Source organism: Acipenser ruthenus, chromosome 11 (genome assembly GCF_902713425.1).
Source record: "Acipenser ruthenus chromosome 11, fAciRut3.2 maternal haplotype, whole genome shotgun sequence".
NCBI lineage: Eukaryota > Metazoa > Chordata > Actinopteri > Acipenseriformes > Acipenseridae > Acipenser > Acipenser ruthenus.
In genome coordinates, this window is record NC_081199.1 from 10,703,556 (window position 1) to 10,731,282 (window position 27,727).

A 27,727-nucleotide genomic window follows, 5' to 3' on the forward strand; every position below is an offset into this window, starting at 1 on the left:
CTTGCATTCCTTTATCTAAAACAACATTACTTTAGGCAGTATAATGTTAATGGTAATCTAGTTCCGTGAAAACAGCCGTAATGTGTACAAGAGTCGGGCAGTCTGGAGCTGGAAACAGTCAGCGCAGCTAGCGCGGTAATATGAACTAGAACGCAACCCTATTGTTATGTCTTCCACATACCATTAGAGGTCGGTATACACCACGAAATGCTTAGCAAATCACAGTCAACACTCTTCCAGCCTAAAAAAGCCCCAAAATGCTGAGAAAGTGGGTTTAATGCATGTCATTAAACACACATACATAATTAAGTACTGCCCAGAAATAAAATACTATAGTTTGAGACAGTCCCGAGGTTTTTGGATTAACACAATGAATAGTTCTAAACACGGCGTATGTGATGTTTAGAAAGAGCATTACCATAGAGATGCACGACTGAGTGAAGGCATCACCCAGCTTCCACTCTCAATTAAATCTAGTTAGAGCTTGGCTCTCCAAGCCTGAGTGCTTCATTGAACACAGTAAACCCTCCTGTCAAAGAGAAAGCTGCTGCTTACTGGAGCGTACCTGTCACGTCAGCCTGAATGCACCTTTATTGCGTTGTGGCCCCACTCAGTCTTTCTGAAGCTGAAAATGTGTTTACTTTGCAAGAGCAGGCTGATGTACAATATTATCGTTTTAATGTTCAAACTGCATACAAAAAGCAGTGCAATGCATCAAAAGGGAAAACTTTTTTTTTTTTTTTTAAACTATCAGACCTATACATATTCCCTTTAAGATCTAGGATTAGTCTGCTAACCTGCTATAATGACACTTTCTTTCATACCAAGTGTTCTATACACTAGCCACTGCTTTAACAGACCCTGTAACAGTAAGTCATCCAAGATTAGTGCTAATCAGGGTCTGGGAAACCAGTCCTAGGTCATTTGACCTAAATAATGTTTTTGTTTTAATACAACACACCTTGATATAGGAAAGTGGGAAAACCCAATGCAGACAGCCTAAAACTATGAATCGCCTTTTACTGTTGACTTACTCATATAGAATAGAACAAAATGAACTACAACAAAAAAAGAGCAGGACAAAAGATGTTTTTACTTGCAGATGCAAAGACAGCACCATTTATGTTGTTATAAAACTATACATTCATACATTAGAAGTAATAAGGCAAAGTTAAAAAATAAAATAAAGGTTCAGCTTATTTAAGTAAGCAAGACAGGTGGCTTCTGAACCACAATATTGCCGGTCAGTTCTGTATGCAACCTTTATTATCAAGGAAAATTCCTTAATAGCTATAAATACAGTACAAATCTATTAAGATTTACATAGACATCTGCCTCTTCTGCAAATACAACTAGTCTTTATGTGGAGCATCTGAAGGGTTTAGTCTGGTTTATGATGGCCTTGTATCCTTTTCCTGGAGAACTCTCTGTATGCCATTTACATTTCTAGCCAGGCACAGATGACCCTGTATACAAAGTACACAATTGTAAAATTAGAACTACAGTTTGTTCACAATTTGTTGCACATCAAACACAGGTAAGCAAACTTTAGCACAATCAGACAGACTTTCTGTGGACTCACAAACATGACATCCACTGTTGATGGAAAACATAAGATTGCTCTAGAAAATGGTACAGGGGCACCTAAAACAATTCACTTAACCCAGGTTATAGCCACAATTTGTAATTGTGTAAAAAGTTTAATCTTTCACGCTCAAGTCTTCTGCATTAGTTACCTTGCCTTCATGCTGTAGTATACAATATGTTTGTTTGCTATAACTAATACACCCCTAAAACATGTCCTATGAATGGCTCAACAGAATATTCAATTTACTATTCAGTTTAGTTAGACTTCTTTAGGTATGGCAGCTAAACTGTCCTAGTATTTTTAGCTGCAATATTGTTGATATGTGATTGTTGAGTTTGTTCAGCATTTATCGGGTGGTTCAAAAGCCTCTAGCTAAAGAAAAGGTATGCAGTGTAGACTTGGCAGGTGGGATCGGTAGACATTAGGGAAGGCAATGGCATCACAGAGGGAGCTGCAACTACTTTTACTTCACGTCTCATTGCTTTGCAGCACATTCTTTTTCAACCTACTGACTTTTGAAGCACCCTGTATGTAACAATGTATATGGCTTTACTGTGTTTCCTAGTGCTGGGACAAATACACTGACCACATGTATTTTACTCCTGAGAGAATATATATATATATATATATATATATATATATATATAATTTTTTTTTTTTACTGTATTATGGTACGAATCCCACATGTTCCAATATTAATTTACATTTTGAAAGAATATTTGAACATGAAAACCCTTTGCTCGTTCCAGCACTAGTATTTCCAGCTACTCTGTTTTAATACATGATGTGTAGGATCATTAATTAGCAATGAATATGAACACAAAAACAAAGTGAACTAGCATTATTTGGTCAAACCAGTTTGTTGTGTTGCATGCAAATTAAAAGGCCAGGATGGGCAGATAAACTGAATTTGCAATAGTTAATAATGGTCACCATCTCCTGTCTATTTTAGTTCCAGACACCTGAATCGCACTGTGTGTCATCAATATTCTGTCTGCTCTGTACATAGATTTGATTACATCTGACATTTACCAGTCTCTGCTGAATTTTATTATGAAATTATCAAGTGGGGACGACCTCTGAACTTGACACGGTAGAACTCAAAACTGTGTTTTGGTGCTGAAACATTTTTTTTTTTTACAACATGTTCAACATGTAATCGTAAGTTAATTAACCTTTCATTAACAAATCAACTTTCTTGAAAGTCTCATCATTTTGCTATTTTCACATTTCCGTTACAAAACATACAGGGTTATATTTGAATGTTCTAAAAAGCTTTTTAACTCAGTAAGCTTCCCATTTGTGTTATATACCCTGGATTAGATACCCCTCATATTAACATAAAAAAAAAAAAAAAAAACGATGTGGAAAACACACACAGTGGAAAAGAAGAAAATGTTTAGGCTTTTGATCACTGAATGTACTGATATGTGAAAAGCCCAATAGGAAACTATGTGGGGACAGGTGGAGTCTTATTTTCTGTAACAAATGAATGGAATGAGGAGAATAAACCACGTACCAATTTGGCAGGACAAATGGGTTTAAAGACAAGGTACGGAAAACATGTCCTACAAGAGCACAAGCAGTGATTGTTATATGTTTTTTTTATAAAATGTAGTTTTTTAAAAAAGTCTCAATCATTTTTTTAATTGAAAAAACCATGCACAATGATCCTTGAAAATGAGGATGACATGAACAAAGACAGCAATCCACGGGGGCGAGATGAATTCTTATCACAAACAAAACGCAATGGAAGTGTGAATGCACCCTATAGAAGTACACACTCTTATTTACCCCTATGCTAAAATAAGTTAGTGTTACAGAACACACTGCAGCTTACAATAAAGGCAATATGTTACCTTTGCTGTGTCCTGTGTTGTCCGTATCGCAGCGTTAGATTTTTAAACATGTTGCTGACTCTTTTGAAAAGTTTAAATCCCACATCATTGGTAAAATAAACTGGGCAATATATTTCTCAACATTTACTCTGGAGTGTTCGCCAGGAGAAAAAATAAATCTCTAAGGATTGCAGTGTATCCAAATCACGCTCCCTCCTGCAACAATGCTGGTTTTCTGTTCCTACAATACGTCACTCATTTCAAATCACCACCATCATTTTGAAGTAGGGAGCACGAACTGGATACACTGCGATGTTTAGAAGAAAAATCTCTTTCTCTTGGCAAACTTTCCAGAGTAAAAGTTGAAAAAAAAAATGAAACATAAAATTCCCTAGTTTATTTACCTAGGATATATGAATAATAAAATATCAACACTATCGGGAAATATGCAGGAAAAAAGCTGCTGCGATATGGACAGCACGGGACATAGCACAGGTAATGTGGTTTTTGTAAACACTGCAGGGGGGTCTGTAACACTTCAAAAACCTTTCACAGACACATTAGTGAAGAGGATTTCAGCAGACATCTGAGGGCATATAAGCGGTAAGAATTTACCATCAGAAGCCTCCAAACCAATATTATAGAAACCAGTATGCACACATACTGGGCGTCTGCACACATGAGCCGCTACAGTAAGCTCACTGGTAGGCAAGGCACAATATCACTGAGAAAACCACAATGGGTCTTTGCTCCTGGGAATTGTTACAGAAAAAGATAAATAACGACTTGTACTGGAGTATGTCATATTCTAGACTAAAAGTTGTCTTTAATGCAATACAAAATCATTTGGAAGGTTATTTTCTTATAGTTTACCTGGTTTTTCAATATAACACCTGCTGGATCCCCTTTTGAATAGGAATCCAAATTTATTATATTGTTAATAGTGTGGATGACATCCGCTTTTGCACAATAAATACCCATATATCTGGACGGGATGGAAAACAGTGGCCAAACCTTTCTGCAGTATCCATTATGTTTCATAACTGTTCTGCTGTAAAATAACTGGTATTGTCAAGAGTAAGGACTTTTGACTTGCAGCACTGCCAAATTGGGAACGAACAGTTTAGTTAGGTCCCAGTACCTACTTCAAAATATTATAAAAGAAATAATATTTGTTGTCACCTGCCTCTGTATTCAAAGGCTTGGAGTGGGCAGGAAGTTCCCAGAAACAAGGAAGGTAGAAACGGGAAGGTCTGGATCCTAACTGCTTTGTCTTTCAGTTTCAGACGGTCCTCTGAATTTTAGTTTTGTTCTCCCCCTCAAGCTGCTCCTCAGCGTCCCGTTTCTCCGGGGACAAGCCTCCCTGCTCGTGCAGCTCCTCCGCAGGGTACAGGGAGGTAGGGGGACTGTCTATTTTGGGGAGATGGGGTGTATGTTGAAGCTGCACCTCCACGATCTCCAGCGAGGTGATCCCTGCTTCGGCCCCCGTCCCCGTGCCATGTGAGGGTCCCAGAAAGGAGATAACGCTGCCCCCTCCCTCCTCGCTGTCCTGGGGCAGGGTGAGCTGCAGGGTCCCCCCAGTCTCCCCATTCACTGCCCCCTGCAGCATCTCCTTCCGCAGGGCTGCCAGCTGGGTCTGCAGGAGCTCCTGGTGCTGCCTCTCCATAGACTCCATCTGCAAGGGAGAGCAACACAGGCATCAGACAGGGCTCAGTCTCTACTACTGGGTTAGGATAGCCCCTGTCAGATGAACAGTCAAGTTAATTACAACAAAACAGTTCCATCTTGGGTTCTGGGACATTATTAACATCAATATTAAATATCTTTAATATATTTTATCATGGAACTAGAATGATATAATGAACAAGAGACCTAAAAGTGTATGCATTGGAATTAATTTGTATGCATTAGTTAAGTGTTATAGTAGGTATACCCGACTACCAACTAATTTAGCATCCCTGTGAGTGTCTGTAAAGTGCAATATAAATAACAACCATTTTAAAGTATTCTCTCTGAGTGTGTATTATACCTAAAGAATGAGATTGAGGTGAGGTTGGGTTAATGTAGACGTTGTAGTACAATATAGAAACCATACATCATTCCAAAAATATGTACAAACAGCACTGGGTTTAGAGTGATAGTTGACCATCCCGGGAAGGAAAGAAGGGTTTCAGCAATGAGAATCAGAAAAATAGAGGTTTTACTTCTTTTATTTCAGTGTTTCTTTTACTGTGTGGCTGTGCCCTGCAATGCAGCTTCCTGACAGCAGTATAAATGTTTCTAACACACATGTGGTTGGCGTAGATCTTTCTTTGAAAGGTGGGACAGCAATGTTTAGTTAAAGGAAGTGAAAAAGTCCAGTCATCGGCAGCAAAGCACTGAACCATATCTTTCAAACGGCGTATAAATAATAGGTTCCAATGACAGAACTACAAATACAAAGAGAATATATATTTTCCAGCAAAAATGCACAATTGCTAATAGGCAGGCTGCCAGACCCCCATTTTAGAAATTTTAATTCTCTTCTCGTACAGAAAGCAAAGACCTACATTCATCTTTGACATCTCATGAATACGTTCTATCCTTTTGTCCTTGGTAATCTATGTGTGTTCACCATATAAAAATTCAGGAACGCAATGTTGAATTTAAACTATAAGAACATTTCATTTTTGTAAGTATTTAAAAAAACTTCTGATATTAGTTGTTTTAACGGTTGTTAGGATAACGTCAAAATGTACTGACTACCTATAAAACAAATGTATAAACTTTGTACCTGGTTCTAAAATATTACATATACATAGTTAAAATCCTAGGTTTGACACATTACAATTAGAAGCATGTGTGCTATTGTCTAATCAATCGTATGTAAACTGCAACACAAATAACAAATCCTGTGTAAGGGGAAGACAAAAGTAATATCTGTATTCTGCTCAAAAGGCCTGCAACTACTGTATGTGCTTACTGTAGCTGTTCTCACACAGTACCCTTATAAAAATATACCATGGTAAATGTGCACAATTACTTTGCTTATTTTCCATGGTTATACTATACATTTACCATAGTTTACTATACCTCTATGAGCTTTACAAATCTTAACTATGGTTTACCATCCTTTCACTATGCTTTATTAAAGTAAATTATGTTAGGGTACTTAAAGCCAATCGGGGCTGCTGTTTACTGTACATTATAGTTTCAACACGTAACGAAGGACAACAGCGTAGGAAGTATTCAGCAAAGACATAATATTTGTCTTTTAGAGGTGCAATCAGCAACCAGCTTCCTAACTGACTAACAAACAGGTAATAATCCAAGATAATCATTGCATTGAGAGTACTTTCACATTCAAAACCAAAAGAATGTGAAGACCCTTCACAGCTGAAAATATAGTTTGAGATACAAGCTGTTAAAGAAGAGACAGCGGCAGTGCAGACTCTTAATAATAATGGGGCAAGGGAAATGTGCAATATAAAACTGTAACTGCATTTCTAGACTAGGATGAGGTGGTTACAGACTCACCAGCTTACTGATCTTCTGCTCAGTGTCATCAGCTGCCCGGTAGACCTGCAGTTCTTCAAACATCTTCACATTTGCTTGGACAAGACCAGCCACCTTGAAGGGGCAAGAAGAAACAGAAAAGCAGTGTAAAGTTGAGCATTTAGACATAAAGGAGTGATAAGTAAGGCATTAAAAAAAAGGCGTTATGATTTTCGCAAACCGAAACCGACATTTTCCAAACCAAACAATACCAACAAAAGATGAAACTGTGCCAGCCTGATACCGACATTTTCATACAAAGCGTTAGCAGTCGATGGGGTTTACAAGAAACACACTACTTTTCCTTTGCTGAATACCGTGATGTTAATATCGCAAAACATTTTCAACATATTCCTGATAGTTTTAATATTTTTTTCAATCACACATCATAGGTAAATAAACTAGGGAATTACTTTTTTTTATTTTTACTTATTTGGCAGGAGAAAGATTTTTTCTTGTAAATAATATTGCAGTGTATCCAGTTTATGCTCCCTCCTGCAACAATGCTGGTGCTCTGATTGAAATGAGTGGTGTATTGTGGGAACAGAAAAACAGCATTGTTGCAGGAGGGAGTGTGACACACTGAGATCTTAGAAGACATTTTTTTTTTCTCTCCTGGTGAACACTCCTGTGTGATTATAAAATGTGAGAGAGTCAGCAACATGTCTTAAACTATAACTCTGCGATACGGCCAATAAGGGATACAACAAAATGCAATGTGTTTCTTGTAAACTGTGCAGGGTGATCTGTAACACAAAATAATTCCAGCAGCATTTCAACTAATATGTATTGACATCATTTCATAGGGCTCATGTTATACTATTTGAAGCACGCACACATTATGAGAAAGGTGAATTTGATTTATTAATGATATTTTATTTAAAGCGATTAATGAAGCAAAGTTACTGTTCACTCCATGTAGACATTTTAATTCTTTATTTCTGGTCAACTTCAAGAGGTCACATAAAAGAATGTCACAGGGTAACCAGTGCGTAACGCTTCTGGGAGTGGAATTCTTTTAGTTAAACAAATGGCAAACTTTTAAGAATTATTATTATTATTTTTTTTATTTTTTTTTCTGGAGGAATATATATTAAATAAATATAGTCTACATAAACAAAACATTATTTATAGTTTTTCCTACAAGACTTCAAACTCCCAGTAGTAGGCGTTCACTATTGTTCACCAAGAGCTATGAGAAAAATACCATTCAAAATCCAATCCACGTTTAACATAATGTTTTCATTTTTCATAAAGGAAGAGGTGAGGTCCATGAAGGGATGGTAGTACATACTGGAGAATATTTTCTGGAATTATTTGGTAGCTCCATGTACTTTTAGCATTTCTTTCCTCCCTCCCTCCCCTCCACCCCTCCATACATGGTCCTTGAGCTCCTGGATCTCTGCTCCGAGTTTCTTCTCCACCTCCTCTTTCTCCTGCCGCAGTGCCTGGTTGTGTTGATGGAGCTCTATCAGCTGCTTCTCCAGCAAGAGGTTCTGATCAAGACTCTCCCCACCCTGAAACATAAATGTTTACTGTATTACACCAGTGACCTTAGCAGGGACCCATTTTTTAAGGTCATTGAAGAAGAAATATCCCATCGGTAGTAATTAGAGCTACTCAAAACCACTACTGTACCTTCTACACTGTAACCGCTCTGTAATCATGGAGCTACTCTGACTGAAATGAGTGGTGTATCATGGGAACAGAAAACCAGCATTATTGCAGGAGGGAGCGTGACACACTGAGATCTTAGAAGACATTTTTCTTTTTCTCCTGACTAAATGTTGAGAAACGTTTTGCCCAGTTGATTTATGACCCATGATGTGTGATTATAAAATGTAAAAGAGTCAGCAATATGTTTACAAATATAACTCTGCGATACGGCCAACAAGGGACACAGCAAAACGCAGTGTTTTTATTGTAAACTGTGCAGGGTGTTCTGTAACACTTCAAAGTACCTGTAATCTTCTGACAAGATCATTCTCTATTCCCTGCAGTATTAGGGTTATAAAGCCTTTACTGCATTGTCCCCGGCTGCCTTTGTCTGCACCAATCAAATGAATACATCATAAAAACGGATTGCACAGTGAATAAGCACGGTGGTATTGAGCTGTCTGGGGTTCTCAAAGGAACCGCTTTAATCCAGATATAGCGGACGAGTCTGTCGCAGCCTGTCCTGATAATCAAACTGCAGTTCCTTTCTGTAGGCTGCAGGTGCACAGCCCTCCCCATTAGCGTGAGGAAATGTAATCCAGACCTTCATTTAAGTGCTGCTGAGTCACTGCTCCTTCCTGCCTGCCAAGCTGGGTTAGCCCAAGGTTGCTCATATCACCTCTGCTTCTCTTTCAAAGTAAAATATTGCCTCTCATCCTCCCTGCTATACTATAAGAGCCTGCAGAGTACAGACACATTAGCGTATCAAATCCAAATCAAAGTCTGAAGCTTAAGTTCCTGAGGGATTACTTTACAAAATGTGGCTGGAAAATGTTTCTTTTTTTATTGGACAAGAGACATTAAAAAGGGTTTGTGATACAAATTCCAGATTGCAATAGCTCTACAAAAGTCATTATAATATATTGGTGAATCCTATTAAAATGTCATGTAAAATGTGTTACTACTAGTACCACAACTTGTATAATGGCCCACTGTGCAAAAAAACTACCCATTATTACAAAAAGTACTATATCATATATAGCACAATATTGTCTGTAGTATTAAAACATTAGCATGGTAGCTGCATAAAGGAACACTGTGCACCTGAAGGATAGCCTACTATAGTAGTGTTCACCTTCCCACTATAAAACAATTCAAGTTTTCATCAGATGGCCATGGACAGAGAGATTTTGTGAATGTAGCTTCTTTTTTTCATTTTCATCTGATATGCAATCTTCAAAGCAGTCTAAAAAAATTATATGTTCTGTGGATACTTTTAAATCATAGGCATGTCTGTATTGGAATTTATATATTTTTAAACACAGCGGTGTAACATTAGCTTGAGCAGACGACTCTTCACTTAGTTTACAGGTTCAACCTTGCCCCTGTCTCACCCTGTACTTATAAAATCACCAAACAAAACTATGCAAGTATATGATGCTAGATTGTAATGGAATCATTTATTTTAAATAAACAATAAAAGTTGATATTTAGCATTAATCAGTGATAAAACATAGAATTACTAACTGTTACTGCCATTCAAATGTTTTTATCTAAATCAATGTTATGAAGACTCATGCTCCAGAATTGGTAATGTCACAAAACAAAAAGCAGCTTTTGTAATTATATATATATATATATATATATATATACACAGTGCCTTGCATAAGTATTCACCCCCCTTGGACTTTACCACATTTTGTAGTGTTACAACCTGGAATTAAAATTGATTTAAATTAGGATTTGTTGTCACTGATCTACACAAAATAGTCCATAATGTCGAAGTGGGGAAAAAAATCTACATATTTTTCAAAATTATTTACAAATAAAAAACGGAAAAGTCTTGATTGCATAAGTATTCACCCCCTTTGCTGTGACACCCCTAAATAAGCTCTGGTGCAACCAACTGCCTTCAGAAGTCACATAATTAGTTGAATGGAGTCCACCTGTGTGGAATTAAAGTGTCACATGATCTCAGATTAAATACACCTGTTTCTGGAAGGCCCCAGAGTTTGTTAGAGAGCATATCTAAACAAACAGCATCATGAAGACCAAGGAGCTATCAAAACAAGTCCGGGATAAAGTTCTGGAGAAGCACCAATCAGGGTTGGGTTATAAAAAAATATCCCAAACTTTGAACATCCCCCGGAGCACCGTTAAATCCATTATTAAAAAATGGAAAGAATATGGCACAACCGCGACTCTGCCTAGAAAAGGCTGTCCACCAAAACTCAGTGACCAGGTAAGGAGGGCATTAGTCAGAGAAGCAAGCAAGAAGCCAATGGTAACTCTGAAGGAGCTGGAGAGATCCACAACTGGAGGAAGACTGGCGAGAAGAAAGCCATTGCTGAAAAAAACCCATATCAAATCCAGTTTGGATTTTGCCAAAAGGCATGTGGGAGACACAGCAAACATTTGGAAAAAGGTTCTCTGGTCTGATGAGACCAAAATGGAACTTTTTGGCCTGAGCGCAAAACGCTATGTGTGGCGCAAAGCCAACACTGCTCATCACCCTGAGAACACCATCCCCACGGTGAAGCATGGTGGTGGCAGCATCATGTTATGGGGATGCTTTTCATCGGCAGGGACTGTGAAACTGGTCAGGATTGAGGGCAAGATGGATGGAGCCAAATACAGGGACATTCTAGAGGAAAACCTGTTTCAGTCTGCAAGAGACCTGGGACTGGGGCAGAGGTTCACCTTCCAGCAGGACAATGACCCTAAACACACAGCCAAAGCTACACTGGAGTGGTTTAAAAACAAGAACCTGAATGTCTTAGAATGGCCCAGTCAAAGCCCAGACCTCAATCCGATTGAGAATCTGTGGCAAGACTTGAAAATTGCTGTTCACCAACGGTCCCCATCCAACTTGACAGAGCTTGAGCAATTTTGCCAAGAAGAATGGGCAAAAATTGCAGGATCCAGATGTGCAAAGCTAGTAGAGACTTACCCAAAAAGACTCACAGCTGTAATTGCTGCCAAAGGTGCTTCTACCAAGTATTGACTCAGGGGGGTGAATACTTATGCAACCAACAAATGTCTTTTTTTTTGTTTAATTAAATTTTGTGTCACAATAAAAAATATTTTGCACCTTCAAAGTGTTAAGTATGTTGTGTAAATCAAATGGTAAAAATCCCAATTAAATCAATTTTAATTCCAGGTTGTAACACTACAAAATGTGGAAAAGTCCAAGGGGGGTGAATACTTATGCAAGGCACTGTATGTATATATATATATATATATATATATATATATATATAAATAATAAAACGTTATTTTTTTTTCCCCCAACCATTACCTGCTCTGTAATGATACTGGTTGTTTCTTCATACAGTAGGTTCCCACTCTCTCCATCGGGGTCCATGAGAACCAGCGTCTGTCTCCCCGAGGACTGGGGGCAGGGCCCCACTGTCTCCTCCGCTCCCACTGTGATCCCATTGCTCACACTGCTGTCCTTTAAGAAAACAAACACGCTTAGCACTGGGGCATCTACACCCTGTACCCAAATGGTCTTCACACAAACACACAGGTACGTATATTTACGTGCTATTAAATCACTTCCCTAAAAGTTCTGCTCAAACCATTTTGTTGTCTTTGGTATCAAAATCGGTTACTTTCTTGGATAGAAAATAAACACCACACAAATACACTAAATTTTGGTTGCCAACACTTATTATTACTCACATCTATCATACCTAATTATATTTATAAGAGGTTAACTTACTATGTCGAAGTGCAGATGTCTGGCTACTGCAGGACTGAGGAAAGAAAACTCAGGTCCCATTGAAACTGCAGTGCTGTAAACAGAACCCTGGCAGGTAAACTATGTACAGCTGTGTAACTATTCTCAGGAATTACAACTGCCGTACTTGCATACGATTCCTGTCTTTCCTTTTATGGTTTCATTATCCAAATCCTCATTTTCCTTCACATACTGGCTAACTGATTTTGCTTTACGTCCCATTGTAGCTTCACAAAAAACACATTTAGGTTTTCAATCCGATGTTTCCGATAACCAATGTTATTTTCTTCCCTGGTCACTGAATGCTACCCTGCCCCTCACACCTCAGTATCTCTGCTAGAAGCCTAACCTGGATGTAGCTAACATGGGTGGTATGGCATCTCCTGACTTGTGTGGCTTCAAGCTGCACCACTGAACTTAATTTAAATTGGCATTTTTCCGAACAACCATTACAAAGAACGATAGAAACATCAAAGCAACACAAATACAAAATATTTCAATGGGGCTGTTAAAATATGTATTCATCACTAAGTAAATCAGATTTGTATGGTCAGTAGCTGAAACATTACACAATTGTAGCAATGAATCTGCCACTGTATTAAAATAAGAACAACACAATAACAACGAAGGGGTTCGGAAAATGTGCAGCCATCATGCCCCTACAATGTATCATAATTCCCACATCAAGGAATGGAGGAGGAGGGTGTAATTCAGCTTTCAATTAAGGAAACTAACTAACTAACTAACTGTAGACCTTTCGGGCTACAGTTACCTATATGTGTCATTTTTTAAGTGTCTGAATGGGGTCATTATCCAGGATTTTTCTTACAATATTCTGAAGCGGTTGGTCCACTTCAGCTGGCATGACTCTAGGCCAGTCAGAACTGTCAACACTACATTGCCTTACCTTACCTTAGAGACTTCAGTGATGAGGGTCTCTGTGCCCGTTGCTGTAGCAATGACAGTCTGCGCTAGGACTGAGCCAATGGTGTTGTAGTCTCCGTTTGAGCCGGCTGTGATGGCGAGACCCCCATAGGCTTTTGGATGGGCCTCCACACTCTGTTCATAATACTGCCTGCTGTTCACCTCCTGGGTAGTGAAGACAATATGGCAGTTCTAGTCAAATTTATTGCATACATATCCAATAACATTATCACACACATTGTGATTACCATACCTTTACCAAAACACACTTCCTATAGCACCCTTTAACTTAAAATAAAGCAACTTAAATTATTAAAGAATAAACCAAAATAACCTTTTTATGCTGCCATTTACTGCTTGGCGCAAACAATACTCTTCCGAATTGTTAAAAGAAATAAAATTAATAAATAAAATGATGTTATAATTAGCACAGGTTCTTAAAGTGGTTTTGATGTACCTACTTTATGTAATGCCACTTTGTCAACTATTAAAAGTAATAATTAAGTTAAAGTATTTTGATATACCAGTATTATGTATGAACATAATTAAGAACACAAGAAAATTTACAAACACGAGGAGACCATTTGGCCCATCAGTGCTCACCCGGTTCCTACAAAACGCTGCCAATTTGGGTCTTAAAGGATGCCAATGACTCGAAATCAACAGCATGGCAAGATAACCCATTCCATAACCTCACCACTCCTTGTAAAGAAGTGTCTCTACCCTCTCTTCCAAGTCTCCACTTAAGAGCAAATGTCAACTGTAAGCAAACAAGGTTAAAACAAACTCTTCCCTTATTCACACGAACAACATTCCCCCCCCACCCCCCCCCCCGTGCGCCCCATACCTGTGTGATCTGGATCTGGAAGGTGGTGTGTGGGTTTCTAAAGTGTGTTTTGTAGTGCGCCCCGTACCTGTGTGATCTGGATCTGGAAGGTGGTGTGTGGGTTTCTAAAGTGTGTTTTGTAGTGCTTCACAGCCTCATCGCGACGGTTGAAGCCGTTGCGGCAGCGGTAGCAGTGCCAGTGAGCTCCTTTAAACTTCTTTTCCCCCTTAATGGTGCCCACAATTTCACAGTGATTACAGCAGCGTAGCACCTTCAAGCCTAAAGAGCAGGGCGAGATACAGAAGAACAGAGATTCAACACTGCCAACCATGGCCCATAGTCAGAGACTTCACTCTCACTCCTCCCACAAATACAACTGCAGCAGAGGTGCGGCTGGAGGGCGAGTGTGAAGTTTAAAATTACTATTTTTTTTTAAAAATTCAAAACCAATTAAAAAAAATTCAAATAAAAAAAACTATTACAAAACAATAACTATATACAGTACAAAGCTCATAATATTACAACAGAGATACAATTGTTTTAGAAAAAAATAAAAATCATGATTAAAGTCAGTATGATCAGATGCTTGGCTATATCTTGTTGAAACTGCCTCTTTTCTCCTTCTTTAACAGTAGTATTTGTTCTTCCAAGTCATACATTTGTTTGTTATGAGTGACATTTAAGTAACATTAAAATTAAATACAATTGCTCCTCAGAAAGCATTTTGTGGCCTCCCATAATGGCTTGGGACTAGATGTAGTATCCGTATCAATTTAGAAAAAACCTCTTAGAAAGTTACTTTAAAAAGTCAGTGTTGCTGAGTAAACTACAATTAAAACGCCACCTAGTGGCCCTTTCTGTCCTACTAAAGTGAGGGGCCGTGGCCCCCCTGGCCCCGGCATCCTTGAGATGGGTAATTTCCATTCTCAACGGAGCATGATCAGATACAATATTGGACTTCATTTCACAGGCATCAATGAATTGAAATAAACTAGCGGATACAAAAATGTAGTCTATACTCGAGTAACTCTCATACCTGGCCAAAAACAGGTATAAGAGTTACTCGAGTATAGACTACAGGTTCTTAATGCGCCATTGGTCTCTCAAATGTAACTCTTCTAAAAATTTTGAAACTGAGATAAGAATATGCTGTGTGTGCTATTGATCTGTCAAGTTTCGGGTCTATTACAGCATTCAAATCTCCACCTAATACCAATTGTGATTCATCCACCTCTAACAAACTATTACATTAAAAACAAGTTTGTCGCATAGGTTCATCAAGGGGGGCCAGTTTAACCTTTTTCTTCTCACCATGCGACTCTTTTCCAGGAGACAGACATAAATCTTTTCTCCAAGTTTTTTGGTGTTAGCTTGCTCATTTTGTCAGCTTGAAAAATGAGTATGTATCGAGTTTAGTGGAGAAAGCTTCCATTAAGCTTGCAGCCCCATTCAGTCACGTGACATCTCCAAAACCAATTCATTTTTAATAAAAGCTGTTCCATATATATTAAACAGCAACCTGGGGACACTTTACATTTGCACCTCAGTGTTCTGGAGAATTCATCACAGACCTCTCAAGCTTCTCTCGAATTGCAATCAGCTACAACATGATACCCTCTTCATTCTGCTTCTCTTTGAGGACTGTAAACCAGTGATGTAAATGCCATTTATTCCAGTTCCATAAAACCTTCATGAGAGCTATATCACTTTGTTGAATGTATGGTCTGAGACTCAGTTTTAATGATCTAGGCTCTGCTGTGAGATGGAGCAGGTCCAGGGGAACAGCAGACAAATTATAAGTAGCACTCAGTGACTGGAAGATTTGCTACTCCATTAACACGTCTGCATCTCAAGGTCTACTGAAACAAAGGCTCTTCTAGCTATTACATCACAACACGCAGAAGATAAATAACACAACACCGATTCCAATGTAGTCACGTTTCAGACTGACCAATCCAAACCCTTGTCCACAGGTCAGAGCCCGGTCACACACTGTCAATCATAGATAAGTTTGACTGACAAGCTTTCAATGTTATGATATTTACATTTTAAATTGTTTTATTCATTTTCTGAAAATGGCGGGGGAGCTGGGACTGATGTCTTAATTGAAATTTAACGATTAAAAGGTATTGTATTTACAAAATTAAGTAAGTGCCGAAAAGTATTTAATCTCCATTATATAAAAAAAAGATTGCTCAGCGCAAGTGGAGTCTGATATGTAAAATGCAACCTTCCAATATATGAAATGTATTGAGTAGTTACTTATTGCTAATGTTACTTTAGGAAAAAGATGTTAATAAAAATGTTGGAATTGAATTTAGAACATGGTTGTTAAAGGGAGGATATCCACTAAATGGACATGGAGACTTGGTGGTCCAATGGTTAAAGAAAAGGGCTTGATACCAGTAGGTTCCAGGCTCAAATCTCTGCTCAGCCACTGACTCACTGTGTGTGACCTTGAGCAAGTTACTTAACCTCCTTGGATCAAATGTAATACCGAGGTCCTATTCTAAGTGACTCTGCAGCAGCAGTTGTTGATGCATAGTTCCCCCCCTAGTCTCTATAAGGCTGCAAAATGACTAATTCATAAATATGTGTATTGAACAACTTTTGTTGTTTTCTGTTCTGGAGCAGCACTATTTGATTTGATTTTGATTGTATAGTTACAATGTAACCAGTACTGCTATTTCTCAGTCTGTGGTGCAGATATACAATATACACATCCAACCTTAAAAAAATACGCTATACTCATATAAATATATTTAAAAGATATTTCTGATTTATATTTCCAGTGACCTAAGATTTGCATATTAAGATTTAAGCATACAGATGCCATGCTTTTGTATAACTTATAATAACACAAATAAATTTAGTGACCATCATGTGAGCGTGTTTCAAGTATTTGATATTTCTGGATGTAGATAGAAGCCAGGACCATAGAAAAATCAATGGCTATTTTAAAAGAATTGCTAGGGGCTCCCGAGTGGCGCATCCGGTAAAGGTGCTCCGCGTGGAGTGCAGGGGGTGGCACACAATTGGCCGAGCACCGCCCGCGGGGAGGGAGGGTTTAGGTCGGCCAGGGTGTCCTCGGCTCACCGCGCATTAGCGACCCCTGTAGTCTGGCTGGGCACCCGCAGGCTTGCCTGTAAGCAGCCTGGAGCTGCCTTGTCCTCCGATGCTGTAGCTCCAAGGTGGCTGCATGATGAGTCTGCAGTGTGAAAAGAAGCAGTCGGCGTGGTATAAAAATAATAATAATTTAAATAATAATTGGATATTCTAAACTGGGAGAAAATAATAAAAAATAATTGACAACTACAAAATTAAATAAAAAATTTTTTTTCATGATAATTGAAAATTCACTGTTTTAGACCTCTATACTAAAATTGCTTTTTTTCCATATTCCCACATATATTAAATCTTAATTTCATTTCAGCTGTAACTGCACAATACTGGGATAGCAAACGAACATCAAACCCTCCAGGGCTTTGAAGTGAACCCAGCCCTACTAATGTGGAGAGAAGGAAATGTCCACTCACCAGGGAAAGATTAAGCATCTGTTTCAGTAACCGTGTCTATCAAGACATTTACTCGCAGCTCTACACCAGTAAAGCACTGGCCTGATCTCTCTGGCACAGTGGTTTGTGTGTTCTGTCTGCCTGACTAGTGCAGCATGACCTTGGAGAATAATAGACATAAATCTGAAATTCAGAGGCAAGAGACGAACGTTTTAAACAGTGGCGTTGTCCTCATCTACAACACATTGCTTTCACTGGCAAAGCAATGTTTAATGTTAAGATGAGGGACTGACAGCACTGGAAACTGACACCCTCAGTTTATATACCAATACTAAACAGGAATGCACAGCCACTTAGGGATACAATTTTATAGAAGTGATTTCTTTTTAAGTGATTAATTGCTTTTAAACAATATACACTTACAAAAAAATATTTGCACAAATGAATAAATACAGAATGCCTGGGTAGAATGTACTGCCCATTACATCCCCTTACACATCTAAATTCTATTTGCGGTTGCAATATATATAGCAAGATCAATAGATAATTTTTTTTTTATTTTGAAATATTTTAGTACATAATATACTTCAATAAGACGACAAAGAAACAGTAAATTATAATGCACATTAAACATACTCAGTCAGACTCAGACACACAGCCTAATTTCTTCCCAAGATCTTTATGTAATTTTTTGTTAAAACTGCAGTTTAAAATGTAAAAGCTTGTCATTGTAGTGTATACTAAATCACATTGCAGGCCTGCTGTATTTATTATTTACTACACCGGTATCTGATAAAAAGGTCCAAGAAGCACAGAATATGATTTGAGACAGAGCTTTTGAATTTGAAATTCATTGGAATGTTTTGTTTTAAAGTATCGCCACACAGCATGTTTAGTACACCGCAGCTTGGCTACAGAGTTGCTACGTCATTGAAAATGGCAGATAGTAATAATAATAATAACAGCAGTTACAGATTATGCTATTTTATTAATAATCAGCAACGATTCTGAATCCGATCCGACGTGCACAACAAGTAAGATTTATGTAATTATTTTGTTAGCTACAATTACTTTAATGCTGAAGGGTACTAAACCTTGCAGTAATAAAACAGTTTGAATAATTTATTGCCACTGTATGTTTGACGATTCCAATTGGTAATGTGCTACAATAGAATGAAGCCTATGTTGTAAGCTGACCCTATAGTACAGTACCTGCAAAGTCGATCCCCTTGTCCACATGCTTGACTCTGTAGTGTGCCCGCAGGATGACCGGGTCCTGGTAGGCCTCTGCTATGCTGCAGAAGGGGCAATGCATGTGGTTCCCTTTGGAACTGGAAGCACACTTTTCATCCTGACACAGAACAGGGTTGTAGTTGTGCTCTGTGCCTTTGATCCTCACAGAGGGGTGTGCCTGGAGAGGGAGGCAGTAATAATTATACAAGGCCATCCTTTAAATATAAACAGCTTTTTTCCCCCCTAAAGTCTGGTGCCTGTGAATTTAGTTGAAATGAAACCATGAGGGACAGTGACTACAGGCAGTGTCGGCAGATGTCATGAATGCTTCCTGTCTCAATGCAGTGGGTTTTGGTAGTGGAATAACGTAAACCGCTAAACTCATGTAATTTGTAACCCGTCCTATTCTAACCTAGGTCTCCAGAGTAAACGACATGCAAGACTGAATAAGTTGGTTAAAGTTAAGTTTAGACAGTTACAGTTTGACATTTATTATATTATCCAACAGACCTGGTTAATCTTGAGATTAGCTGGCTGATTCTATTAATCAATTTACACAATCACACAATGAGTCAGTGGCTGAGGTGGGATTTGAACCGGGGACCTCCTGGTTACAAGCCCATTTCTTTAACCACTGGCGCACACAGCCTCCAGCAGAATATGTTTTAACATCAATAAAACTAAACTTTCCTTCTTTACATTGCTGATACACATCACTGACATCACCTGGCTTGATTCAGCAGTTAGATGATCCAGCAGACATATGAGCACAACCAGTAATGGTATAACATGATAATTGTGTATCTAGAGCTGCAGAACAGTAATCTTGGAGCACATATGAACTGTCCTGGGGGGTGGGGGGTATATAATGTCTGCCACTGTCACTTTCACATGGAAAGAAATGCAGGCGTGCATGTTAGTTTCAGGCTTTGACTAAACATCCACTGTCAAACAAAAGATCTGTCCAGAAACATTAATGGACTTCCAACATTTGGAACAGCTGTGGCACTAGATTTGCCTCCAAAAGGTTTGTACCTGAATATAGAACTTGGATGGAGTGAATCATGCTAAATTAGGAAGTGTTGTTGAACACCTATATGCTTGGATGGAGAGCTTGGACTGCTCAGTCCCCTAACTGTCGTGCAACACAATGGTAAAAACATATGTCATCCTCACACCTTCCATCGCCATGGGTGTGAAATGTTCTAATCAGAAGTACAGATTCTATTATTTTCTGTTGCAACGAGGCATATATCGCTTGTCACATCGTTTCTGATGTGTTAATGCAGTGGCCACTGAAATTAACATTGTTTGCCATGTTATATGTAAGGGATAAAGCCGAGAGTTCATTGTACAGGGGTAAATGATCATCTTATTAATGAAACCTACAGTAGATGTTTGTTATCGTCACAGCAATTTATTTTACATAATACAGTTAATTTAATACAATATTTACCCAAAATAAATGTACAGAACTAATGACTTAATGCAGTTCAGGGGAATACATAGAACAAGCTTTTGTCTTGTGCAAGGTAAGCATAGTTTTCCAAAATATTTAATCTTTACTTTTTTAAAGATAATTCACAGTTGTTAAGAATGTCTTAAGTTTCCTCAAAAATCCCTCCTCTCTCTCTGCACACCCCTAGTAACTGCCGCAGCCAATGCATCGTAAAAGTTTCTTACCAGCTGGTATTCACATCCCTTTTTGCAGTCTTATTGACTGATGAACTTGCAGAGGTGTACAGTATAATGTTGCACTAATTAGGCATTTTTCCCTTTTATATAAAATCATGCATATTGACTTGCAATAAAAAGGACATTTCTTTAAATTGTAGCAAATATTAACACTTCATTTGAATGATTTCCAATCATCTGCCAGTGAGATGTAGCCTATATTATTACAGGGATTTACTTGAGGTGCCAGTAGGTCTGTTTGTCCTGAAATCAAACATTTCTACCAACTGTATTTTATTGACTCAATTGTCTAACTATATTAGCTAAAGATCTTTTTCATACGAATATCCAATTAACCATATTACCCCATACCATATCCTGGTAACTATACTTAGATGCCTCTTAATCCAATTCTGAGCAATGCATAGACCACGTTTCTGCAGCTCGACAGAGCTGGCCCTGCAGCTATTGATTGAGACTGCTGCTGATGCAAGGGAAGGTTGCTGCAGTGTTGAACGCTGCCAGCCTCATTACAGGCCAGGCAGCAGGGTCCCGAGATGTTCAGCTGACAACCTTACAAATTTCTTTCTACACCTTCTTTTACTCTAAAATACTGTACTTAAAACATTCACCATCCTTACCATAACACTGACCCTACCAGCTTAAAATGTATGTATTTTTCAAAAGGCAACACCAAATTCAACTAACCCGTTTATAAAGCCTGTACTACAAAGGTTACATTATTTTTGGATTGGAACCTGTGCCTGCTTTTATTAGCTCTACCAAACATCTATCCTGACAGCACATCTCAATGACAAAGTCATTACAGTCTGTAAACCCCAAGATAAAACTTACAGTAAGTAAGCACTTTCTGTGTGATAGAAACTACCGTATTCCTTCGAATTTAACATGCAGCCCAAATTTAGCACCCTCAATTTGAGGAAAAAATAAAACATCAAATAAATATGCATTTATAAAGATACAACCTCAATTACGCTGTTGTATCGTACAAAACTGACCCGAAACAGAACATAACATATGCATATGGCAATTACTCACACCTGTTTTTCTGTGAACTGTGGTATTGCTTGGCATGTCGAAAAATAACGGGGTCTGTCCAAGCTGGTCCTGTTTTTAGAAACGCTAAAATTGTAAAAGCTTCCTTGAATTCCTCAGGAAGCTAATGACTCTTCTTTGAAAATGGCTGCCTGTATGTCATGTGTGATTCGTGATCAAACAGTAATGTTTTGGTTCGTCTTTTCTCAGCAGTAAGTCACGTTGCTGCTTGCGTATTTGGGCAGTGACATCTTTGTTCGTCTTTTCTCGGCAGTCAGTCACTGTTTTTGTACTCGGTGAATCACGTCTTTTGTTGGTGATTTTGTACTCGAATTTAAGACACAGGCTATTTTTGAGAATCAAAAAATGGTTAAAAAGTCTTAAATTCAAAGGAATACGGTATAACTTTTTGCAATCAAGGACAAAAGGTCACAGTCTTTTTTTGATGCCATATAATTGTTTCTTGGGATTTGTATATTACTCAGCAGTCTTGAGAAATAATGGTACCTGGGAAACCATGTATCTTTGTGCGGGAGTGCTTGTAGGAGTTATTTCCTTTAAATAAACAACAGAATCTCTAATTCCAGTGCCATGTGGTTTAAGTACAGCTGATCTCTATCAGTCAAGAAGCTTTCTGTGTGGCATTAAAAAAGCTTCAGCATTAATAATAAGAATAATAATGAGTACCTAAAGCGGTTGTAGCTAACTTTCAATACTTGTGGTGCACTTCCATTCACTACAAAGGTCTCAATGTTCTGATTGGAATGAAACACAGGATATCGCTAGGTATAAAGCTGAACAAAGACAATCAAAATGTACAATCAGAAATTTCTATCTGCTTATAGATTTTATCGTATCGTCCCACAAGAATATTTCTGTGCATACCTATATAGCCTATATAGCAGTCAATGCAAGTGTCACAGGATCAGTGACACAGCACTAACTGTCTAATATAATGCAGGAAATGCAGCTCACTTGAGAACACAGCGACTGCACTGCACTATGCAGTTTGCATCAAGCACCAACATTTTTTTTCTGTACAGTTCAGTAATAAATGATTGCAGGGGAATATATTTCCTGTAAAGGTTTGTGAGTATTTGATCTGCACATGCAGTCAATTATAGTGCAGGTGGGGGAGTGAACGTGTGTAGAGATTAAGTGATACAGGGCATGCAGTGTGGAGAGCCCTCCTGCTTCACACCAGTCAGGGTCTACATTAATAAGAAGCAGCCCCAGCCCTTTTTCAACAGCTCACATAAACTATTTGAGAATCAGACCTCATGTTTTCAGTGTTATGGAAACTCCTCTACAGAATGCAAAATGACGATCTGTGGCCTAACATACCATATACCTGTATTCTCATTCTTTTTATGTAACAAGTAGAATGCATGGGAAGTATGTTTCAACCTAAATCAAACAACTGAATTCGGAGGTATTACTTTCCTTAGATCAAGCTTCACAACTGCGTAGCAGCACGGCATCATTTGGAACAGTGTGTTTCTGCTAGTCTGTCTGTCTTTGGATACGGATATTTGGATATCGTAAGGCAGCAGTGTGGAGTAGTGGTTAGGGCTCTGGACTCTTGACCAGAGGGTTGTGGGTTCAATCCCCAGTGGGGGACACTGCTGTTGTACCCTTAAGCAAGGTACTTTACCTAGATTGCTCCAGTAAAAACCCAACTGTATAAATGGGTAATTGTATGTAAAAATAATGTGATATCTGTATAATGTGAAATAATAATAATAAAATAATAATGTGAAATAATAATAATAATATGAATAAACGCAAGATAAATTAGAAAATTAGATCCTGTAAAACAAAATATTCATGCAGCTGCACCGGGCTTGAAAAAATGTACTGATGTTACAATAGATCTCTCCACACTTGTTATTATTTATTTCTTAGCAGACGCCCTTATCCAGGGCAACTTACAATTGTTACAAGATATCACATTATACATTATTTATTTATTTTTGAACCCACAACCCTCTGGTCAAGAGTCCAGAGCCCTAACCACTACTCCACACTGCTGCCACTTGTTGTATACAGATGGATTATATGAGTCTCTAATCGAACTGTCAATGAATTGTTGTCAAGTAAAAATTAACAATTGTACAATTCACTTTGTCATCTGATACAGATGACACATTTTTGTGCATGTCATTTTATTCACATTTTTCACCAGGGAACATATATCCAGAGCTATGGCCAAAGGTTTAGCATCACCTAGAATTTTAGCATTGAGACATAATCAAAACTTTAATAAATTATATGAACATCGCATAATCAAAGAAACTACAAAATGATATTGCAAAAGTCTATCAGAAGCCAAAACTGTAGTGCAGTATTTCATGTTAGATTTAGAAATGTCACATTTTTCAATTTGTCAGTTTTTCATTAAAGTACTATATATGGAAAACTACAAAGCAGTGTGTAACTCAATATGTTAGTATAACATTATTCAGCAGGTTCTTTACCTCGATGGGTGTAATCCATACAGTCATTATTATTTCAGTAGCGGGCTGTTGTGACAAATGCATCATGTGCGTTTTTAGGAAAACCTGTGACCAGTGAAATTATAGCAATATATATTAGGTAACATTTACTGGAATTACTTGTTAGCACCATGTACTTTAAGAAAAGTATGACATTTGTTAGTCCTTCCCCGACCAATCAAGAGGAAAAAATGGTCAGCAATGCACCACACCAGAGTGATACCAACGACACCCTTTTCACTTTAAGATCAGCTCTCTCTGCTATAATCCAGAATCCCTTTCAATTCTATGTTCATCTCCTGGAGGTTCACCCGTTTAATCTCTTGAGCACCTAATGGATGCATCACCTACTCTGCTATTTTCCCAGGAGCTACCAGTCTTGTCAGTTCCTGTTACTCTCAATTTACACTCCTGTCGTCGGTTTTGCTGCAGTCATGGCACCCTAGGCTTAATTTAGCACAACCTTCGCCCCATCTGTCTTGCTGCATCCTGGATTTACTTACATACACAGGACACCGCAATCACATACAGTACTACCCCAGCACACAGACTACTCTGTCTGACAGCGCATTAAAATATCTGTGCAAAACACTGGAAACCAAATGGCTTGGCCCAAATGCTTATACACTGTTGGATTTAATCTGTATTTGTACTGTTTATAAGTGCATCAAACCATCTCCCCTTCTTAATTCTGCAATCTAATGTTACTTAGGAACAATCAAGGAACATCATCCTTTCCGTTAATACTAATTCGCAGTACACACTGGGAACACAGCTGCATAAGAACAAGGTAGCATGATGTTGATGTTTACTTAGGAACTAAGGAACAAGTATGTGTCAATATTACAGTAATGCTGAACCTTAAGTGCTCAAACTAGCTTCCCACAAAACACAATCAATGTGGCAGTGAAATTACTCATTTTTACAGGACAAGATCGGTAATGGAACTTAATAGAGACAAATCTTACAATAGAGATTTTAAGACAGTAATTCATGATGTCAATATGGCATCCATGTTATGTCAGAGGTCAATGTCATGCTAACAAACAAGTTTAGCATACAGGAGCTATACAACCATGAAAATAACATGTCACTTCCCTTAAATCTGAGATATGAGGCTTTGGCAGTGTGGCAGATACAGCTTTGTAAAATACTACCACAAAAGAGCTTATTTTTCTTGAATGACATCCACGATCCCACATGATGCCAATATCTGAAAGTGTTAGGTCTGTAGCATCCGGACACCAGAAACTCACATGACCACAACATATCATCTGAGTTTACAAGTCAAAGTGAAGGGTGCCGTTACATTTTCCAGAAGACGTTTTCAGAAAATTTTAAAAATGAAGTAGTGATCTAAAAATGGTACAGTATATAAGCATAGCAGAGATACTGAAGTTGCTGCAGCAGCAAGACAATTACGTATAAGCTCTCCTCACAGGGATGATTAATAAACAATTATTATTATTATTATTATTATTTATTTCTTAGCTGACGCCCTTATCCAGTGCGACTTACAATTGTTACAAGATATCATATTATTTTTACATACAATTACCCATTTATACAGTTGGGTTTTTACTGGAGCAATTTAGGTAAAGTACCTTGCTCAAGGATACAGCAGCAGTGTCCCCACCGGGGATTGAACCCACGACCCTCCGGTCATGAGTCCAGAGCCCTAACCACTACTCCACACTGCTGCCCAAATAATTCAGTGTCTGCCTATATAAGTTGCATATACAGTTTTTTCTATTTTATTTTAATCGATTTGTTGACCTTCTTTAAAGTTTAATAGTCAGTGCTGAATTTAACGATACCCCCTAGTGGCGAGTATACGGACACTGCAATCTACCAACACCTGACAAAATACAAGGCTGTTAGGGGTCCATCTTCAAGTCTACACAAACCGTGTTACCGAAAAAAAATAAGTGTTTTCCTTAATTTCCCTTACTCACGCTTTCCTAGCGATCACCGGGCCAAAAATGAAAAGGTGTCGAGTACTTTCAATGACCTCCCTTTACACTCTCTAGCTGTACTGTAGAAATGTAAACACAAAGAGTGGCCTGTCTGCAGAACGAAGCGGAAAAGTATTCAGGCCTCGGAAACCTATACCGTGTTACCCCTGGAGCCGGGGCTCCAATACTCACGATAAATGCTGCCATGTTCCCAGGGTAGTGCTGTAACGGAATCCTGTGGCCGGGGTTTAGTCGCTTTTTCTCGGTTTAAACCAGCGGAACATAGCGCCCATAAGGACAAGTTTCTGCGCTGTTCGTCATCGGTAGCTGTACACAAACGTCGCCTGCGGAGAAGAGGAGTCTTACTAGTTTACGACAGGAGTGTAGGGCGCTGTGAGGTGTAAATGGCCGTAAATTGCGTTACTAAGGTGATTTCAAGACTGTTGACTGTGTACACATACATTCTTAAATTACCCCAAATCTTAAACGTAAGATAAAACAGGTCGGTTTTCAAAAGCTTCCGGTTGATTCAGACCCAGTATCTTAAATGTACGGTGTAATATTCTTTTTTTTTTTTTTTTTAAAGCACACAGATAAAATAAATAATTAAATTTGATTGTAATAACAAAATGCACATTATCCTGTTTGTAAACAAGTGAGTCGATATGATATAATGAATATATGCGAGGATACATTTTGTGTGCATTTCATTAGTTTTTTTTTCATGTTTTAAATATGTTGCATGGTCAGTAGGATTAAGTAGACCTAGTCAACTACATACTAGGACAAAAAGAGAACAGGACTTCATCTGGTACACAAAGAAACACGCATATATTCATAAAGCAAATGTCAATTTGATCGCTTGTAAAATACTGACACTTAATATACCCACCAGCATAGGTGAGGTACATCCATTCATCTTATTCTGGCACTTACACTGTTATCTGCTGTATTTGAATTGTATTTTGTCACACTACTTACTTGAACCAAAGTCATTGTATTCATCATTGTATTTATCTTGCTCTTAATTGTATTATTACTTGCACTGTTATTCTTGAAATGTATTTGTTTACGACTGTAAGTCGCCCTGGATAAGGGCGTCTGCTAAGAAATAAATAAATAAATAATAATAATATTCACCCTTATACTGTTATACACCCAATGTTTCTGAGTTTGTAGTCTTTTAAATGGTGTCGCGCATACCCGAATACTGTGGGTGCGGTCACGAGTGTCATTCTGCGGAGATTCTGCACAGAATCTACGCAGAATGATTTCCGTGAACGCACCCAATGTTTCAACTTTCAGGGGCAGCAGTGTGGCGTAGTGGTTAGGGCTCTGGACTCTTGACCGGAGGGTTGTGTGTTCAATCCCTGGTAGGGGACACTGCTGCTGTACCCTTGAGCAAGGTACTTTACCTAAATTGCTCCAGTAAAAACCCAACTGTATAAATGGGTAATTGTATGTAAAAATAATGTGATATCTTGTAACAATTGTAAGTCGCCCTGGATAAGGGCGTCTGCTAAGAAATTAATAATAACTTGTAGTTTTGTTCTGTGAGATACTCCTGGCTGTGCATGTGATACAATCGTCAGCTGGAGGCACAGACTGAAGTTGGATTATAATATGTGGCAGCCTGCCTAAGTTCCGCCAAGACACCTTATATTGTTGCATCACAACACTCACCTCCCCCG

The 27,727-nt window shown here is 38.4% G+C and overlaps 1 protein-coding gene across 4 annotated transcripts; it reads right to left on the reverse strand.

Annotated features, from left to right (window-relative positions):
* Positions 1-1,042: 1,042 nt before the first annotated feature.
* On the reverse strand, positions 1,043-27,236 carry LOC117426177 (uncharacterized). 4 transcript variants are annotated; one of them, XM_059033336.1, is made up of 9 exons: positions 18,836-18,936; positions 17,645-17,783; positions 17,205-17,316; positions 14,197-14,387; positions 13,271-13,447; positions 11,915-12,070; positions 8,340-8,477; positions 6,943-7,035; positions 1,043-5,101 (listed from the first exon to the last, which is right to left on the reverse strand). In XM_059033336.1, the coding sequence occupies exons 2-9, from the start codon at positions 17,660-17,662 to the stop codon at positions 4,709-4,711; spliced, it is 1,278 nt and encodes a 425-aa protein (XP_058889319.1). In that variant the 5' UTR covers positions 17,663-17,783; positions 18,836-18,936; the 3' UTR covers positions 1,043-4,708. The 4 variants fall into 4 exon arrangements, 3 of the variants coding, with proteins under 3 accessions (XP_058889319.1, XP_058889318.1, XP_058889317.1); XM_059033334.1 differs by lacking the exons at positions 17,205-17,316; positions 17,645-17,783 and adding exons at positions 26,229-26,380; positions 27,177-27,236 and having other exon boundaries at positions 1,046-5,101; positions 18,836-19,034; XR_009330515.1 differs by lacking the exons at positions 17,205-17,316; positions 17,645-17,783 and adding an exon at positions 26,229-26,471 and having other exon boundaries at positions 1,055-1,466; positions 4,613-5,101; positions 18,836-19,034.
* Positions 27,237-27,727: the final 491 nt, after the last annotated feature.

What these genes read in the sequence shown, in the direction of transcription:
- LOC117426177 (XM_059033335.1), bottom strand. An exon ending in TCCAGATCCAGATCACACAG is followed by an intron (nt 13,448 to 14,196) that starts GTACGGGGCGCA and finishes TTCACTACCCAG; the next exon opens with GAGGTGAACAGCAGGCAGTA. An exon ending in ACTGAAGTCTCTAAGGTAAG is followed by an intron (nt 12,066 to 13,265) that starts GTAAGGCAATGT and finishes CTTAAAGGACAG; the next exon opens with CAGTGTGAGCAATGGGATCA.